The sequence below is a fragment of the Zootoca vivipara genome, chromosome 2 (assembly GCF_965207765.1).
Source record: "Zootoca vivipara chromosome 2, rZooViv2.hap1.1, whole genome shotgun sequence".
NCBI lineage: Eukaryota > Metazoa > Chordata > Lepidosauria > Squamata > Lacertidae > Zootoca > Zootoca vivipara.
In genome coordinates this window covers 83,441,272-83,461,253 of record NC_142584.1, presented here as the reverse complement: position 1 = coordinate 83,461,253, position 19,982 = coordinate 83,441,272, and the positions used below count along the sequence as shown (strand labels likewise).

The 19,982-nt window shown below is 45.9% G+C and overlaps 1 protein-coding gene across 2 annotated transcripts; it reads left to right on the top strand.

Annotated features, from left to right (window-relative positions):
* Positions 1-11,683: 11,683 nt before the first annotated feature.
* On the top strand, positions 11,684-19,590 carry LOC118080052 (clathrin heavy chain 2-like). Of its 2 annotated transcripts, none has more exons than XM_060270963.2 (9): positions 11,684-12,017; positions 12,249-12,314; positions 14,552-14,783; positions 15,546-15,695; positions 16,594-16,712; positions 17,135-17,299; positions 17,407-17,520; positions 18,334-18,510; positions 18,637-19,590. In XM_060270963.2, the coding sequence occupies exons 2-9, from the start codon at positions 12,270-12,272 to the stop codon at positions 18,772-18,774; spliced, it is 1,140 nt and encodes a 379-aa protein (XP_060126946.1). In that variant the 5' UTR covers positions 11,684-12,017; positions 12,249-12,269; the 3' UTR covers positions 18,775-19,590. The 2 variants fall into 2 exon arrangements, with proteins under 2 accessions (XP_060126946.1, XP_088520483.1); XM_088664357.1 differs by having other exon boundaries at positions 11,721-12,017; positions 14,638-14,783; positions 18,637-19,580.
* The last annotated feature ends 392 nt before the right edge of the window (positions 19,591-19,982 follow it).

Below are 19,982 nucleotides of genomic sequence, written 5' to 3'. Positions count from 1 at the left end.
GTTGCATGGAGCCCGGATAGCCCCGTGGTTTTCCACGGATCTGAGGGCAATGAAACAATCGCTGAGACAGCTAGAGTGCCAGTGGCAGATAACTCATTCTGAAGCTGACCGGACACGGGCTAGAGCTCAATGTCAAGCCTACCAAGTGGTGGTAGCGACGGCGAAGAAGACTTTCTTCACCGCCTCTATTGCATCTGCAGAAAACAGCAGCAGGAGACTCTTTCAGGTGGTCCCCAATTTAGCAGAACCACCTGCTCCATCGGGGCCTAGTACGGGCCACATGATCTCCTGCAATGATTTTGCAAAGTTTTTTGCAGATAAAGTCGCTCAGATTTGGGAATAGGTAGACTCCACCATGGGAGCAGGGCCGGGACGGGAGAGTGCTAGAGTCCTGTCTAGTCCAGTTGCATGGGATCAGTTCCAATCTGTTACCTCTGAGGGTGTGGACAGGCTGCTTGGACGAGTGAAACCAACCACCTGTCTCCTTGATCCTTGCCCATCCTGGCTAATAAAAGCTAGCTGAGAAGGACTGGGCAATGGGCTTTGCAGGGTGGTGAATGCTTCTCTCTGTGAGGGAGTCTTCCCAGACCCGCTGAAAGAGGCGGTTATCAAACCGCTTCTTAAAAAAACATCTTTAGATGCGGTCAATATGGCCAACGATCGCCCAGTCTCAAATCGTTCATTCTTGGGCAAGGTGATTGATTGAGCGAGTGGTTGCTGAACAACTCCAGGCATGCCTGGAAGAAGCAGACCATTTGGATCCCCTCCAGTCATTTCAGGCCTCATCATGGGACTGAAACTGCGTTGGTCGCACTGGTCAATGATCTCCAGCGGGCTAGGGACAAAGGTGAGAGCTGTTTCCTAGTTCTGTAGGATCTCTCAGTGGCTTTTGACACCATCGACCATTACATCCTTCTGGACCGTCTAGAGGGGCTGGGGGCTGGGAGCACTGTTATACAGTGGTTCCACTCCTTCCTCCTGGGCCGTGTTCAGAAAGTGGTGGTGGGGGATGAGTGTTCAGACCTCTGGGCTCTCACTTGTGGGGTGCCTCAGGGTTCTGTCCTCTCCCCCATGCTCTTCAACATCTACATGCAGCCGCTGGGAGAGATCATCAGGGGGTTTGGGCTGGGTGTTCATCAGTATGTGGATGATACCCAGCTCTACCTCTCTTTCAAATCAGAACCAGTGAAGGCGGTGAAGGTCCTGGAGGCAGTTGGAGGATGGATGGCAGCTAACAGATTGAGATTGAATCCTGACAAGACAGAAGAGCTGTTTTGGGGGGACAGGAGGAGGGCAAGTGTGGAGGACTCCCTGGTCCTGAATGGGGTAACTGTGCCCCTGAAAGACCAGGTGCGCAGCCTGGGAGTAATTTTGGCCTCACAGCTGTCCATGGAGGCGCAGGTCATTCTGTGTCCAGGGAAGTTGTTTATCAGGTCTATCTGGCACGCAGGCTGAGACCCTACCTGCCTGCAGACTGTCTCGCCAGGGTGGTGCATGCTCTAGTTATCTCTCGCTTGGAATACTGCAATGCGCTCTATGTGGGGCTACCTTTGAAGGTGACCCAGAAACTACAACTACTCCAGAATGCGGCAGCTAGACTGGTGACTGGGAGCAGCCGCCAAGACCACGTAACACTGGTCTTGAAAGACCTACATTGGCTCCCAGTATGTTTCCGAGCACAATTCAAAGTGTTGGAGCTGACCTTTAAAGCCCTAAACGACCTTGGTCCAGTATACCTGAAGGAGCATCTCCACCCCCATCGTTTTGCCGGGACACTGAAGTCCAGTGCCGAGGGCCTTCTGGCGGTTCCCTCACTACGAGAAGCCAAGTTACAGGGAACCAGGCAGAGGGCCTTCTCGGAAGTGGCACCCATCCTGTGGAACACCCTCCCACGAGATGTCAAAGAGAAAAACAACTACCAGACTTTTAGAAGACATCTGAAGGCAGCCCTGTTTAGGGAAGCTTTTAATGTTTAATAGACTATTATATTCTAATATTTTGTTGGAAGCCGCACAGAGTGGCTGGGGAAACCCAGCCAGATGGGCGGGGTATAAGTATATTATTATTATTATTAATAATAGCTCCACCCAGGGTGGCTCTGGGAGCCTGAGCCCCAGGTCTTTTGTACTGAGTCCTGTTCTCCTACCCCTCCTCCCTCCTTTTAAAAAGCTTTAAAAAACAGACCTCAGCCACTTACCATCACAATTTGCTTTCCAGTTGTGGCTAGAGGTGGTTGTTCAACATCATGTGTGAACGCTGTTGATTGTGACAGGGGCATGTAAGTACATAAAAGTATGCCTACATGAGAAAGTCGTGTCAGATGCTGAACAAGAGTTATTTGAGTATTTGTATGTACATAAGCAGCAGCTCTTGGTGGCAGATTGGGTCCCCTGCCCAATGTACCTGCAGCATACAGAAAATCCTTTTGGTGCCATGTTCCTCAGAGTAAGACCTGACAGCAAGAGGCAGAGTTTGCTTTCCTCCCCTCTGGAAGCCAGCCTTACTTTGCATCTATACATATAAATTAGCATATGCAAATATGAGCCTGTGCTCAGAGTCCTTGAATCACGCAGCACTCTCTTCTCTGATTCAAATCAACCCCCACCTGAAGTGGCTTTTCTCCTCTAAAATGCATCAAATGTTCACTTAGAATCTTACCCTTCTAAGAACAAAAGTGTTTTAACAACTAATCATTCCTTAACCCTCACAATCTTCCCCCAAGAATCGACTCCCAAGAGAAAGAATCGTATTGCAGATTAAAGGTAAAGGCAAACCAGTCGCGGTAGGTCCAATCGCGGACGACTCTGGGGTTGTGGCGCTCATCTAGCTTTATTGGCCGAGGGAGCCGGCGTACAGCTTCCAGGTCATGTGGCCAGCATGACAAAGCCGCTTCTGGCGAAAAAGAGCAGCGCACGGAAACGCTGTTTACCTTCCTGCCGGAGCGGTACCTATTTATCTACTTGCACTTGACGTGCTTTTGAACTGCTAGGTGGGCAGAAGCTGGGACTGAACTACGGGAGCTCACCCTGTCGTGGGGATTTGAACCACCAACCTTCTGATCGGCAAGCCCTAGGCTCTGTGGTTTAACCCACAGCGCCACCCGCGTCCTAATTGCAGATTAGATTTGACATTGAAAATGCACTGTTTGAATGTTGGGAAGGAGCACCTAAGACAACACAGATCCTGCTTGTTTTGCCTCGGTATCCTCAAAAGAAAGACATGCACAACCTCACTGCATTTCTGGAAGGACAATGTTTGCAGAGTACTTTCAAACAGACCCTCTTACAAGCCATGCTGTCAAGCCATTTCAGACATATTAAATCCCTGTGCGGAGCTGATGGTGTAGGGTGCAGATTGAACATCAATGTGTCTTTGAGGACTGCATCTCCTTTGGATACAGCCAAGCATCTGTGCTAAGAATGGGATCTAGGGGCTGATCTCAGCTCCAGCTGCTTCCAGCCTCTGGAGCCAGCACCCACTTATTAAATCAGAATGTTTGATTTTGAGCTGCAAGTTGGTGGAGGATGCAAAAAGAGAAGAGAAGAAACAGGCTTTGATTAGTAGCTCATACACAGACAAAACAATTTAAACAACAGAAAGTGTTTTACTAGCATATAAGCCTTTCAAAGCCACAGCTGCCTGGTTCCTAGCCACAGGCTGGATTAGCTAACAGGTTTACTATCAACGCCAGTATGAAAAACTGCGAATCTGGAGGACATCAGAGTCTTTTAATCCCCCCCCCCAATGTGACAGGTTAAACCTATATGACCTTACTTCACTCACACTTTGATCTTTTGTGGGCGAGAGGGTGGAATACACTCCAACCTTCCTCAACCTGGTGCCTCCGAGATGTTTAGACTACAACTTCCATCAGCCAGAGCCTGGGCACCAGGTAGCGGAAAGCTGGGTTAACATGTCAGAGGCTGTTCACCTAGAAAATAAATCTGCTCATGTTTTCCTTCAGGGCATCCCAGGAGGCCCAAAGAATAGCAGCTGCTGACAATGTGGCAGCTACAGAAATGGCAGCTATGGAACAGGCACATTGACAACAAGCAACTCTATAAACACTTGCTGGAGGAGTTGTGCACACCCTAGTCTCCCACCTGTGAGACACTTCAGGGATGTCCGCACCTATCAGTGTTTGGTTTCCTTGAAGTGGAGGTGATGTCTTTAGGCTATATTTACACATATATGCAACCTGAGCATGCGATGGAGGGCAGAGCCGAATTTAGGTTTGATGAGGCCCTAAACTACTGAAGGTACTGGGGCCCTTTTATGTGATATTTTAGGGAGTAGGCTAGCAGGCAGGGCCCATTACTTACATCATAGCAGCCTACACAACACAAAACACTGTTGCTATATGTAGGTTTTATTTTATTTGTTTTTTTAATCTATTTTGGAAATGTACATCTAGGGTTTTTTTCCTTTAATTTTTTTGGGGGGCCCCCAAGAGTGTGGGGCCCTAAGCTATAGCTTGTTTAGCTAATACGTAAATCCGGCACTGATGGAGGGGCTCACACACACACAACCCCACTTGGCCTATTGCTCTTCATCGTAGGATGACTTGGCATCCAGCCAGGTGAGGTGGGGAAAGGCCTGTTGACTTGACAACAGGGCTCATTCTTTAAGAAGCTGATGATGGATACTTAGCTGAGTAGCTAAGCCCACAAGAACTGGTTTGACCGATTCAGCAGGTTTCCCCTTAGGGATTCTAACCTTACAGACACAGGATCAGAGACATGCATATAATCCAGATTGACTCCCCAATCCACTAGCATTTGGGGATCTGAGGAAACAGAAGAGGGGAGCAAAAGGTAGGTACCATTGTGCATGGGTTTTTAATCATTTATATTTTTTAAAAAAAATCCAAGAAGAGAAAAAAACACTTAATGTTTTGGAAGCTCCTGGATGTGAGAAAGGGCACAAATCCTGTGACGTCATGGCATAAGTATTTCCACACCCAACCATACCCTTTTCTGTGTGACATTTATAAAATTAGAGTCAGTATGGCTAGAATTAGTCCAGCCAATGTTTCAATATGTACTATATATGTTATTCCAAAAAAAACTTTTCATTATTACTAACACAGGAGTGGGCAAACTGCATTAACTAACTATTCTGAGATATACCCAGGTGGCAACTTTCTGCACTCTGCAGTTTGGAGTTACAGCACATACCGGGAAGTGCAGAATGTGTCCAAGGGAAAGCTAGGCACTTCTCTCAAAACACCACTATGCTTCTTAGTGGAGGCCAGCACCACAGCCTCCAGCACCCACACCAGTACTAGCACCAGGAAGTTAGCTTTCCAAATCAAAGTGGGGAATGACATCCCATGAGTCTGGTTCATGCAGTCAGAAACACCACACTCCATTCCAGAAACAGAGTAGAATCTTCCTGACGTATCCCTAGGAGGCAGCCATACCAGTGGTTTTGTCCTGGTTTTTCTGATGCTGTTCACTGGTGACGTCCACAGCCAAGTCTTGCAAAAAGTACCTCTTTAAAAGTGTTCCTCACCTTCAAACTTTCTCTCTAATGCCCCACATATAACCTACCTCCCAACAGGAACAAGAAGCTGGGGGCACTTCAATACATTTGACCAGATTCTTGCATTTCAGATAACAAGCTGATATGTGCCTAACGATCGGCAATCCAAAAAGGAATAGCTCTGGGCCAGCATACCATAACCTTTATGAATGGATTCATGGTCTGGGAAAGGTTCCGATTCGCAATGCAAATCAGTGGGCCAGAAACGCCTTCTCACCCCATAAATTTGCTTGTAAGGAAAGTTTCTGGCGAGCTGTGCCAAACAGCCAGCAGAATATTTGATGAGTAAGAATTCATTCCACTCTGCTTAACCTATTCCCATATACCTTGTGTTGCTCTTTACAGTATTGGGGCAGAAACCTCAAGTGTCTGCTTTACCTTGTTCGCTTATCACCTGGTACAAACACAGCCTTACTGAGTACCAACCAGACCACACTCAAGCCCCCTTGGTTCTCAAATACGGCATTGGTTCTCCAAGCATTCATGAATAAAGTAGAAGGACAGCTGTTAAAAGTAATTGTGTGTACATCACTACAGTATTGGAACACTAGTTTGGAACTGGATGGACCTAATCCAAAATCCTGGAATTCACACCTCTCATCTGCATCCCAACAGTACAGATTTGGTGCCACTTGAAACACATATGGCTTCTCAATTCACACCAAAGCTGGTTGAGGGAGTAGGAAAAAATGGTATTTGACAAGTTGAACGCTAAAGATTTTAAGAAAACGTCAACATTTTGACAAAGTAGCAAAGTATGTCAATTGCCACCAAAAATATTCAGGCATCTATTTTTGACAATTTTTTATCAAAACATTAGTCATCTTGTGCCTATTGGCCATATGAAGTCCCCACATCTGCACATAACTAATGGCAGAACTGCATGTTAGACTAAAAGCACAATACCTCACCCACCCATTTGGAGGACCAGAAGTTAGCTCCATCTGACTTGCATGTAAAAAAACATGTTTATAATAAATAATTGGAAATTACTGCCTCCATTAAAGAAGGCTGATTGCCGAAGAATTGATGCTTTTGAATTACGGTGCTGGAGGAGACTCTTGAGAGTCCCATGGACTGCTAGAAGATCAAACCTATCCATTCTGAAGGAAATCAGCCCTGAGTGCTCACTGAAAGGACAGATCGTGAAGCTGAGGCTCCAATACTTTGGCCACCTCATGAGAAGAGAAGACTCCCTGGAAAAGACCCTGATGTTGGGAAAGATTGAGGGCACTAGGAGAAGGGGACGACAGAGGACGAGATGGTTGGAAAGTGTTCTCGAAGCTACCAACATGAGTTTGACCAAACTGCGGGAGGCAGTGGAAGACAGGAGTGCCTGGCGTGCTATGGTCCATGGGGTCACGAAGAGTCGGACACGACTAAACAACAACAACAACATATTCGTGGGCATCATAAATGGGATGTTGAAGTGCTAGTTTGCACATGACACGACACATGAAAATAAAGAGACACCCGTGGGACACAAGGTCTGTTAATAGTGAGTTTTGACTATAAAGAGAGACTTGGTTGGTGGATTTGTGGAAAACCACCAGCGTTTTCCTACCAGAATTGCTTCTAGTCAAGTCTTTTGATCTAATTGCTGCTGGCCTCTTGCTGACATTGTAAGGCTGCACTTTTTGTGGTAACCATTTGGATCTATCACAAAGCCTCCATTAATAAAGAACTCATCCTGCACTTCTTTTACTGGGAACATTTCTGCTAACTGGTCTTATATCTAAACTGTTGGCCTTCTGCTTAGCCATTGTGAATGACCTTCAGCAATTTCCTGATTTTTAGAATGAGTGCATTTCATGGGTAGGCAAACTAAGGCCCGGGGCCGGGTTATTTGTGGGGCATAGGAATTTGTTCTGCTCGGCAGGGGGTTGGACTGGATGGCCCTTGTGGTCTCTTCCAACTCTACGATTCTATGATTCCCCCCCAAAAAAAATATAGTCCAGCCCCCCACAAGCTCTGAGGGACAGTGGACTGGCCCCTTGCTGAAAAAGTTTGCTGACCCCTACTTCTTCCTTCCCAGGTTTAGGATTTTAAAAAGCAGTATAAAGCACTCAAAAGAGGAACTAAATATTGCATTATTATTCACTCCACTCACAAAAAGCTCAGATCCATAACAAGGAATTTTTAATGGCACAGTTCTTGGTGACAATGCACTCCAAGTGCTCAGCTAGGAATTCCAAATTTCTCCAGAGTACAAAGGGATTCCAGAACTTTTAAGTTTGCAGATCTAAGCTTACTTACACGCTAATTTTAAAGAGTTTCCCCATAAATAAGTTCACCACTAACTTTGATCAAGTTTAATGGGTCTTACTTCCTAGGAAGTAATATAAAGTCTGCTTAATATTGCAGCTTTACGAGGCTGAAAATATCACAGAACTCAGAAATGTTTCGGTTTGTGACTTCCATGATGGCTATGCTCTACCTCCATAGTTGGAGGCTGTGTCCTTCTGAATACCAGTTGCTGGAAACTGCAGGGTGGCAGAGTGCTCTTACACTTGGGTCCTGCTTGCCAGCTTCCCATAGGCATCTGTTTGGCCATTATGAGGTCAGATCTTATGTTCTTAACTGCTCAAAAATCCATAGAGGGGAAGATTTCATTCGCGGAAGCTTCTCTTGTGCTGTGTAATAAGAAGAGCCACACTTTGTGACATTTCCAGTTCTTCTGTGCAACTGTCTAAAGATGGAGAAGCCCACTTGGGGGCTGGACCTGGCAATGCTGTCTCCAACCAAAGAATCCCGATGCTAGTGACCTCTTTTCAGTAATCCTCTCCACTGGTAGGCTCAGTATTGCCAAGCACAAACTTTCCTACAGCGAAAGAGAACTCTAGAAGCAGCAGAATACTAAAAATAAGCCAGTATGATGTGTGAATTAAATGAGGGTGACAGAAATGTATATTTGCTACCCTGCTGCCAAATCCAACCGCAAGACCCCCATATAATCACACCACAGGGAACCCCATTCAATCTAACTTTTAAGTAACTCGGGGAAATTTATTGGCCAATATATAAACAAACAAACTTCATTAGCACAGAGTTAAGACTCCCCTGGGCCCACTCATTCCCTCCCAGAATATCCTCCCAGCAAAAATGTAAACTTCACACAAACAATAAATAAAAGGTTGGACTCTGTTATACAAGAAAGGTGCCAGTTTCCCTGGTGAACACTGATCTATGCTATTTATCCTCACAAAACTTGTCACTTCTTTCTCATCACAACTGTAGAGCACACAGTCCCCCCCCCCCACCTCAGCATATTCTTTCCTGGACCAATTCACCAAATAATGTTGTTTTGCTTTGTTTTTTGGAATACTCCACTACTCAAGCACATACTCAAAGAGGAAGTTACTAGGCGCCTTGATCTCATTGTGAGAAAACACATTCCAAAGCTCTCCCTGTTCCGGAAGAGGCTCTTGCCAGCTTAATGGTTCACAAGAAAAGGCTGTCCTGGAGGTGAGGGGAATGTTATCTTTTGTTAGGGTGATACCTAGATCCACTGCAGTGATTTCAGCTGGAAAGCCCCACACTACTACCAAAAGTTGGGGGGTTTGTGGCAGGAAGGGGGTCTCATTTTGAGACTCTAGATTCCAGATGTATGATTTCCTAGGCCGAATAAGAACTTCAGGAATGGGTTTAATGCCAAGGGCTAAGAGATAAGGACCAAAAGATGAGTAAACAGCACACAGGACTTAAAAAAAAAACACTTCAAAGAAGGGAGCTGGAACTTCAGGACCTCCAGAAACAGTATTTTTTGTCATTGGCATCTGTCTATCTGGAGAGATAATGGAATGCCCCTCTGGGGTGAAGTCAAACTGCTGTGTTAGCAGCACTTAAGTGACCTCCCCAGGGTGCAAGCCTAGGCAGTATGCATGGAGGTCTTGGGTTACTCAGACGACAAGCCCCCTCTCCTCTTCCTTGATGATGTGGTCCAAAGGAAAGCAGAGCAATACATTTCGCACCAGCTTGGCTGCAGGAGTTGTCAGGAGAAGGCATACAAGATGCCATCCAACCATTTTAGGGAATCGACTCTGGATTTGTGCACTCCTTTGCCTTATTTTTCTCTGGAAGATATCCCACAAGGCAGCAAAGTTTAGGATCAAGAGTTTTCCTTCTAGATGGACTACCTTGTCCCTCACTTCCCTCATCATTCATTAAAACAGAGACTCTTAAAAGGAAGTTTAATTAATTCAGATTAATTTTATCAATCTGGAACAGGCTTCCATTACATATCAGAGAGACATTGTTTCTACTGTCTTTTCAGCACCTATTGAAGATGATTTTTTTTTCAACAAGCCTTTAAATAGAGCCTTTTATCCCAGTCTGTTTCCTTATTGGATCTGAAATCCTTTTCATATATGAAATCTTTTCATATATGTTTTATTGTTAATGTTTTAAATTACTTAAAGATGTTTCATAGGAAGTGATTCATGAATGGAATGGAATGAAATAAAGTAAAATAAAAAGGGGGAATGACATTTTTAAAGGAAGTTGAGAGAGATGAAAGATCTGAATTTCACTGTTGCTCAGTTTAGAATGCTGGAGAAAGTTTTAAAAACTGACAATACTGTACAGCATCCCTGAAATAGCCTAACCAAGAAAATTAGAAGACAAGTAATAACTTGCAAAGATTGCAATCTGGAAAACAGGTCCAGGGAAAAAAAACTCCTCAGGTTTACAAAATGCCTGAAATTCTCTCTCTCTCTCTCTCTCACACACACACACACACATCCCATCAACAAAATACCTTTACAGAATCATTAGCGCAAATGCAACATTAAACTATTACCATGAAATGTTCCTGATTCCGATCAGTGGGTAAATACCACAAACATTGGGAAATGTCTTGCAAGAACTTTAAGGGGGGGGGGGAGATTCTGGGCTCTAGCACAACCCTTCCAGTAACTATAAATGTGCAATCCTATGCAAATGCAAACAAACACTTTAAAGCACACCCCATTGGGACATACATAGTGCCCACTGGGGAATCCACAGTGCACATTTAAATCACATTTCTTGCCCCCACCCCTACTTGAATCCTGGGAACTGTAGTTTACCCCTACACTAGAGCTATAATACCGGTAACACACACCACCCTTAACAATCTACAGTTCCCAGGATTCGTGTGTGTTGTAAGTTGTGATTATCAGATTTTGGGGTCCTTTAAGAGAGGGAGAAAAATTTGTTAGAGAGCAGTTTTACCAAGTCGTTGCTCAAGCAATATGGACCTTTCTAAATCAGCAATCCTGCTGCTTGGGAGTCCAATGAAGATATAATCCTAAACACACCACCAAATAAGTGCCGTCGAAGTACGTAGGAATTATTTTTAAGCAAATCTGTTTAGGGTCCTTTTACTCCCTACCCCAGTCTTTTTCAAGTCAGTCCCACTCATTTCAGCGGAGCTTGCACCGGATTGTGTGGCCAGATCCTGTGCAAACTTACTTGGGAGTAAATATTGTGGAATGAGGTGAGACTTCTAAGTGTTCATAGACTCGGGTACTTGGGTATTATTTTCACCCAGGACTAACCAATCACCTGAGTAGCTCGATTTCAAATTGAAAGCGGGGGCTCTCGTTGATTGCATGCTACTCCGAGCATAAGCAAAGGTCCCTTCCCTTCCCTGCCCCCCCCTCAAACCCCATAGAAAACAGGCGCGCCAAGACGAGACGTTTTGTCTCTCTTTCTGACATCCCATTCTCGATGTGCAGGGTTTGTTCTGCATGAAAAAGAATTTCTGTCGGGTGATTCCACGTCTGTATCGGCACCATCCAGAGACACATTTACTACCTTTTGCGGAGGACAAGGCCATGAGAAATGAGCACCGCTGAAATTAATTGGACTTGCTCCGAAGAAAACCTAGGAGGAGCCAGTATGGATTCTCAGTTCTCTGCACTATCAGGAACTTGGGCTGAAGACAAGCCAGACGAACCTGATTCCGATTCTGGTCTGTGACCCAGATCTTCTGCTAGCCGCAGCTCCTCCTGATCTGCCTCTAAAGCTTAACATCCGAGAGTTATATATTGCACTGTGTTTATAAAAGCATTTATATGCCGCTTTCTCGTGCAAAATATCAAGGCGGTATGCAGGCTCCATGATCTGTGTTCTGCGCGTAGCAGATCGTTAGGCTGTTGGTTTTCATACACAACGGCTTCCTATCCGCTTGCTCTGGGTGGGGCGAGTTGGTTGCTTTCCTCTCCCTTTTTCCTGGGTCCGCATCAGACTGCTCTCCATGGGGCCCTTGGTCTGGGATTGGTCGAACCGGTAGGAGTAGTAGAGAGAGATCTGGCTGAGGGATCCTCCCTTTTGCTAGGGCTGATTGGATCGAGTCTGAAAGCAAGATCATGTACACCTGGCAGGCATGGCCTTGAAACGCCATTATAATCCGAGAAAAAGGAGGAGGAAAGAGTAGGAACTTTGGGCAGCCGCGGTGGGGAAGACTTGACAGCTACGCGGGGCGCTTCCCTGTAAGTTTTTAAGGCTCAAATTTTGAACGATGTGGTGCAGTTGTTTTCACGGATTTAGTTGCAGTTTTTCCTCGGGGTGAGCCCCTTACTGTTAACTCCTGTTTCAATTTACTTGCTAGCCTGGGTCATCACTCCCGACTCCTTAAACCTTCCCCAAAGCCGCTCCTCTCCCCACGTGTCCCCCTTTTCTCTCTCACGCACCATTTTCTCCTATTTTTCTCTGCACTGCAGGTTGATTCGGAATACCAAGCTATGAGCGAACCTGTGTCTCCAGTCCGCGTGGAAGTTTTGACTCAGGTAACCAGGAACCTCCCCCCCCCCCTTTCAAAAAAAGTACAACCACTCTGTGAGAAAATAGTTACTCGAGAGGTGGTGACGGGCCTGGGCGGGTGCACGATTTGGAATGGGTCGAGCTCAGGGTTGGTTGCGGCGCTATGGAACCCCAGAGATTGGGAAAGAGGCGAGGTGGTTGTGTGGATAGAAGATTTCCTGGGTTCCGGTGGAAGCCATTTTAAAATCTCCTCAGGGGTCATAAATGAGAGTTGCTTCTCTAGGAATCAGTGGTGGGTTAGGGGAGTTCTGACTGGGCATGCCTCCACCCCCGCAAACAAAACTTTAAAAGGGGGTTACTGCACTGTCCTTACGCAGAGAGGAGGGGCCTTTTTATTTTTTCGGTGTTTAAAGAAACAATGGGGGCAGGGAGGGGCAGCTGCGCCCAATCAATAAAAATGCATAGCTAACTGAGGTTCTGCCCTCCTCAACAAAAGACTTGCCCCCCCCCCTTACAAAAATCCTGGCTACGCCCATGCCTACCATCTCAAATACAGCCCATTACTGTACTGTATCTCCATATTGCAGGTTGGGGACGGCTGCTGGGAGATACTGCTTATGCCAGCCCTTCAGTCTGCTAGTAATATGACAGGTTGGGGGTTCAGGTGATTTCTAGCCTAAGATCCCCTGCATTAAAATACCACTTAGGTTGTAGCCAAGTTCAGTCTAGTCACACTGCAACCTGCTAACCCAAATCCAATACTTGGCTATGTGCAAAAACCTTGCCCTCTATTGACTTGCATGCAGGCATGTTTCACTTTTAAAGCATCTTTGGATATACAGTGGAACCTCGGTTTATGAACACCTCGGTTTACGAATTTTCAATTTACGAACGCCGTGGACCCATCTGGAACAGATTAATTCACTTTCCATTACTTTCGATGGGAAAGTTCACTTCAGTTTATGAACGCTTCAGTTTATGAACAGACTTCCGGAACCAATTGTGTTCATAAACTGAGGTACCACTGTATCTGAAAAGAATTGGGCTGTGAACTTCTTTGGGGACATGGGTGTGTGACTTCTGCCCGTGATGCCAGATCACAGCTACCCTAGAACCTTGGATTTCTCCAGTGACTTTTATGAGTTTCTCCTTTCTGAGTGTAGAAAAGAAAAGGGAAAACCAGTCGTGGTGTAGTCGTTAAGGCTTTAATCCTCCACACCCTTGCCTGGGAGTAAGCGCCATTGAAACTGATTATGCTTCCTTCCAAATATACTTACATAAGGTTTCATTTTCTGTGCCTATAAAGGGAGTGGCTCTGTCAGTACAATCAGTTGCATTCTTCATGCAAAGGTGGAGTTATTTGTTGCATCCCCACTTCCATGTTGAGTAACATGGGAATGCTAATGCCTGACTTGGATTGTCTTTTTTCCTAATGTTGCTATCAAAATGGCTACCTGCAATTTCTTTCTTTCTCTCTGGTCTTACTTTGTAGGGGTCATTCTTTCATGTACATTTTTATTATGCAGTACCTCTATTTTTAATTTATAGCAAAAATCAACATTTTAAATACATTTTGGACTTTAGTTTGGAACATGATTTCTCAGTGCTGTCCATATTTTTTTCTATTCCAACAGGGGAAATATAAAAGCGTCACATTTGGCAGAAATAATCTCGAGATTAGATCTTCATGATACCATTTTTATCGTGTTGATTTTCTCATTTTTGTATTAAGTTGTTTTTAACTAGTCAGCAGTACCAAGTACTTGCTAATCTTTCCACTCTTCTACACTTATTTTTTCTGCAGTTAATTTCCTAATGAGCAGGTCAGACCTAATCAAGCAAATGGCCTGAAAGCGAATGATGGATATTACAAGGAGGTAGCAGGTGGAAAGAATGAATAGCAGCAGAGTTGGAGGGTGGGGAATCTGGGTTCAAATCGCTGCTCAGCCGTGGAGTTCAGCTGCAGTTCAGTCCTATACTTTTTGTTGACTTCTGGGGGGGGTTGTTTCCTAATGATGCTCATGGTGGTTCCTGGTTTGCAGTTCCTTGTTCAACAAAAAAAAAGTACATGAGCAGCTTAAATAAGGAGCAGAAGTTGACATACTTGGGTTTCTCCCTCACCCCAACCTTGGATCACACCAGATCGTATACATACCCCTACAAGGACACTGTTCCCTTAGCCTTGGTCTGGCTCCAAACAGTTTTGTGGGCATTGAAACTCTTCTCTGGAGGAAAGCTCCACTCACACTTCCATTCTCTGCAGCTCCAAGCCCACGGCATTGTATCGGAATACATCACCTACCCTCGTGTAACCTTCTCATCTGCCTCTCGCCTCTGTGTCCGGCACAGCCCTCCTGGGGACTCCTCCCGGCAATCGCTGATGCTCTTGGATCCCCGCGCATCTCCCAAGGAGGATCAGGCTCCGCCAAACTGGACTTTGCATCATGTGCAAGGGGCTCTGGCTAATCCTAGCCGTCCACTGCTTGCTGTCAGAGGTATTTCATTAATAGGAACACTATCTGGTTATTGGAAAGCAGAGTTGAGCAAATGAGAGGAAGTTGGGGGGTTGTGTGTTACTAAATTCGCCACAGACTAGACCCACTGAAATGAGTGGGCCTAAGTTACAAATGTCCTTAAATTTCAGTGGGCCTGCTCCAGTAGGACTCGCGTTGGTAGCAATCCAGCGTGGATTGAGGTGAAGGAAAAAATGGGGAGTGGTGGAAAGCAAATGCTAGAGGGTCATTTTGGTACTGAAGGGGGAGGACTTGTGTCATTGCAGAGAAGTAAAGTGCTTGACATGAACTGAAGTGTCTTTGAGTGGGAGATTGGCTTAGAAGAGGGAAGGTGGTAACACTGTCGGGCTGTCATTTTATTTTGGGCAGTTCTAAAATTGTGGGAGAGGTTGGAGTATTTGTTATTCCCTTAGGACAGCAACATTTCCAAATGAATTCTTTGTCTCTGACCCACTTAATGTTCTGGTAATGCCAAGTGCTTCCCCTGCGGCCTTTGGAAACGTCAAGTCATTTCTGGTGAATGAGCTGCCATACCCCCAAAGTTCTCATCTGTAGCTTTCCATATAATTTGCTTGCTTTCTATTTGGCTGTGGGGGCTTCTCGTTCAGTTTTGCAGAAGAGACACAGGTGCACCTAAAATACAGTGAATTGTCTGTTTTCTAAATTGAGGGGCCTTCACTGTCAAGCGGCTCCACTCCTTCAAACCGCAGCAGTTGTCTTAACCTTCCCTCTTCTTCCTCCTAGCGGGGCAGCTGGCCCAGGTCTATGATGTGGACCAGCGTTCCTTAAGGTACCAGTGGGAATTTGCTCATCCTATTGAGTACTGGGTGTGGTTGAACGCTGACATTCTGGCTGTGGTGACGGAGGAGGATGTCTTCCACTGGACCGTAAAACGTGAGTGTTCGACGGATTTGGGGAAGATGTTGTTGGGGTGGCTGTAATGAAAGAATCCTTGGCAGGGGAAGGTTGTAGGCAGAATGATGAATGGAGTTAAGTGGTGAAACCAAAGGTGCTTGATGGATGGAGTTGGGAGAAAAGGAAAAGGACAGAGGACACATGCATTGTAGGAGAGGCAGGCTGTCTAGTTTATGGAATAAGCTGGTGATTATTGAAGGGAAGTGTGCTGGCATTGCCTCAACAGTCTTCTGTGATTAAAATTAAAAGCAGAGGGGTAGTTTGAGGATCTATCCATGGAGGATTGTCCTAAGGCAGCAAAGTGCCCTTTGAAGCAGACTCTCTCCCACAGGGGAGCTGTTTCAATTGACACTTTGCTCAGCTGCTTCTTTAAGTGGGCTGGTGGCAGCAGTGGCGCCATATGCAGCCCAGCCCCCTTAAAGGAGAAGACGGAGCACTTTAATCTTGGTACATTAGCTCATTAGATTAAATCCTGCTGCCTTGGCTGTGTGATCCTGTTGCCTCCTAGGAACAGGATGGCATAGCCAGTGCAGGATTAAACCCTGTCCTCCCACCCATTAGCTGACATAATCACTGATGGGTGGGTGAGTGTGGTTTAGGCGCATTGGTGGCCAAACTTGGTCCTCCAGCTGTTTTTTGGACTACAACGCCCATCATCCCTAGGTAACAGGACCGGTGGTCAGGGATTATGGGAATTGTAGTCCCAATTGGAGGGCCAGCTGGAGGGCCAAGTTTGGCCACCACTGGTTAGGGGAAAGGGCCTAGCATGTCAAATTGAACCCCTTGGCCAGAAGTTCCCTACTTAATCTATCACGTTATCCATATGAATTGAGCAGAAGACCTTGACTCCATTCCTTGTCTGTAATCTCCCTTCAAGGTTCTGGACCAAGTTGGCAGTTTAGCCGGCATGAACGTCTCTGTGGCATGGAGGTGGTAGGATATCAACGGGATGCCAGTCATATGTGGATGGCTCTCTTGGCTCTAGGACTTGAGCAGGTACATAATTCTCTGGCCCTGTGGCTATGATACGTCTCTTGTTTCTATTTTATATTTTTAAAATATTTTAATTAAGTTTTACATAACACATTTCAATTTAAACATATCATTCACCTTCACATTTAGGATTCTCAGATTCCCTTGACTTCCTACAACCCTTTTCTAGTTTTCATTGTCAATCCCTTTTTCTTTCAGCTTTAAATTTTTTTTAAAAGTTAAGTCTCTTTGTTTCTAAACCCATTACACAGCTTGGTGACTCTGTCTCTAACCCAGATATAGCCAACATTGTGCCTCAAATATCATTGGACTCCAGCTCCCACCAGCCCTAACTGGCATGGCCAATAGTCGGGGATGGTGCGAGTTGTAGTCTAAGCGGCGTTGGCTACCCCTGCTCTGAATCTCTCTTCGTTTCCTTCTCACAGAGCCAAGTTGTGGGCCTGACCCAGCTGCATTGGCGAGGGGGCCCACTGTCTCAGGTCATAGAAGCCCAAGCAGTAGCCTTGCCTCAGCACAGATTTTCCAGGAATCCAAAACCTTCAACATCCCTCTTAGCTGCTGTGCGGAGAGGCAAGGAACAGGCTGGACAGGTGACTGGGGCTTAATAAGGATGGGCAAAGAGGAAGTTGGGAGCCAAGGTCTACTGGGTAGGGAGCCAGTCTCTAATTCTGCACCTGTTTCTTGTTCGTGTCTGCAGTTTCATGTGGTGGAGTTAGGCCCACATCAGCCAGGGAATGCCGCCTTGCTTAGTGCCCGCGACACCTTGCCTTTCAAGGGGACTCAGCTAGGGGACTTCCCCAGTGCAGTACAGGTGAGTTTTGCCTTGGAGCCAGTTAGCTTATGGACCTGCTGAACCTTGGACAACAACTTCTCTCATCCCCATGCTGACTGGGTCTGATGGGAATTGTAATCCAAAACATCTGGAAGGTGCCAGTTAGGCTGATGTAGTTGGTGGTGGGGTTTTTTGTGTGCCTTCCCCATCTAACCCAGTGGATGTCTGGCTATTTGATCCAGAGTTGGTGGCCATGTTTTCCAAGTGCCCGGGAGTAGTTGGGACGAGGGGAAGAAGCTTTTGGGGCATTGCCAGGGAACCTCTGGAACTCCAGATGTTGTTGAACTACAACTCCCATCAGCCCCAGAAAACATAGCCATGGTAGTTGTAGTTCATCAACAGCTAGAGGGCCAAAGGTTCCGCATGTCTGTTTTTGGCAAAGGGTGCCTAACCTCTTCGGGCCTGGGGGCTTGTTTCTAAATCTAAAACTTCTGCGGCCATCACAAGACATCAGTTTCACAGAAGGAAAACTGCCTGTGCTTAGAACTCCCCCACTGCCTGAAAAACAGGCAAAACATGGGTTATCCCCCCCACACACACACATACACAGACACCAAGAGCAGAAAGAAAATAGACAAAAGAAGCAGACAGGGATACCCCAAACAAACAAACAAAAGTATTTTTTTTATTAAGGGAGGTCAGGGCCCCCCGGATGGGTGGGTCTGAGAGTGCCATTATGCACTCAAGAGCTATGCCGGTAATCCCAGTCAGAGTATGGTTAAATAATCTTGATGTGATGTGGGAAGGGGACTGATTCAGACTTCTTAAGCAACTGCTTTTCTATCCTTTTAGTTCCTGCCCCACTTGGGTGTGGTGGTCATTCTTACCAAACATGCTTTCCTCTTCCTTGCTGACGTGGAGACGGCACAAACCATCCATCGCCTGCACCTGCTCTTAGATATCCTTTTCGCTACTGTACTTGATGACGAGAGGCCCCACAGCCTGCTGGGAGTTTGCCGTAGTGGCAAGGTGAGTCAGACGAATGGAGGGACTTAAGTGTCGGGGTGGAAATGAGGTGAAGGGGGTGGGGGTGAGGTCTGGGAGCCATTGCCTTCAGGTTACCTAAACTCCCCTTTGTCTTTGCTGCTCCCCCAGGTGCTGTCTATCTCTATTTGTCCATACGCTCTGTGCCAATATATCTCCCACCATCCTACCAGCCTCTACCTTTCCCAACGGGTGCTACAACTGGTGGGCCAGGTTCCTGCTCCACGGAAAGCCATTTCTGTGGAGTAACTTCTCCTCACCCAAAATACTGAGATGGAACGCTCGCAAGTGCCTCAAAACTGTTTTCATTCTTAGGCAGATCTTATGGGGGCTTTGGGAAAAGGGAAAGGCAAATTGAAAGCATAGGAACGGGGTGATGTCCACAGCAGTAATGTGGATGCCTGCTGAGCTGCTATGGAAGCAGGGAAGAAAGAATTTTTTTTGTGGGGAAAGATGACTCTTGTAACTATGAATATGAATGTGATGTTTTGGGTATATTGGAGATTTTTTAATGAGGAGCAAGGAGGGTGTTATTTATGCTGCAGGGGGCATTGGCATTGACTATATAAGTCCGGTGGTGGTCTCTGCCTGCTATATTGTCTGGCTTGCTTCCCTTTTGAAAGGGGTGCTGATCTTGTGGCAGCTGTGTGCCTTGTCTCCAAGGAACATTGGGTCATTGGTGCAGCAGAGGCAAGAGCTTCTATCCACAGCTCTGCCCTTCCCACCTTTTAGGTCATGACCTGCTGACTTACCATTGCTTTGAAAAGAATAAAAATAAAAGGAAGCTGAGTGGCTTATTTACATACCTACTAGTCATTCACACAGGGAGCCAGAATGACAAAATTCCTGGTGTTTCCACAACAAGGGTGCTATCCGACTACTTTTAAATTAATATCTGTCTGGTTTGAGCAAGTTTTGGGGTTTTTTTCCCCAAGATGTGAAAATACTCAGGACTTCGTGTGTACGTATGTATAAATATAGTAGGTTGTTGTTGTCTTTTATTTTCTGGCAATATTTGGTCAAAGGGCAGTTATGAATAAAATACACCTCCACCCATCTCTAGTCAATAATTGTGTCTCCCACTGTAGCTGCTTCGCAAAGAACATCGAAAGCACATCCTGTCCAGCACTTTGTTCTCATTTGGGGGGGGGGGCAGTAAGATGCCTATGGGAAGCCCAAAGGCAGGACCTGAGCATCAAGTCATTCTCCCTCCTTTTTGTTTCCAGCAACTGGTATTCAGAAGCATACTGCATCCAATCGTGGAGGCAGAGCATAGCCAGTGTGGCTAGTAGCCATTGATAGCCTTAGAGACAGGTAGGTAGCTATGTTGGTCTGCTGTGGTTGAAACAAAACAAAAAAATTCCTTACAGTAGCACCTTAGAGACCAACTAAGTTTGTTATTGGTATGAGCTTTCGTGTGCATGCACACTTCTTCAGATAACCTTGATAGCCTTATT

What these genes read in the sequence shown, in the direction of transcription:
- LOC118080052 (XM_060270963.2), top strand. Translation starts at nt 12,270, where the DNA reads ATGAGCGAACCTGTGTCTCCAGTCCGCGTGGAAGTTTTGACTCAG. An exon ending in ACTTCCCCAGTGCAGTACAG is followed by an intron (nt 17,521 to 18,333) that starts GTGAGTTTTGCC and finishes CTATCCTTTTAG; the next exon opens with TTCCTGCCCCACTTGGGTGT. An exon ending in GAGTTTGCCGTAGTGGCAAG is followed by an intron (nt 18,511 to 18,636) that starts GTGAGTCAGACG and finishes CTGCTCCCCCAG; the next exon opens with GTGCTGTCTATCTCTATTTG.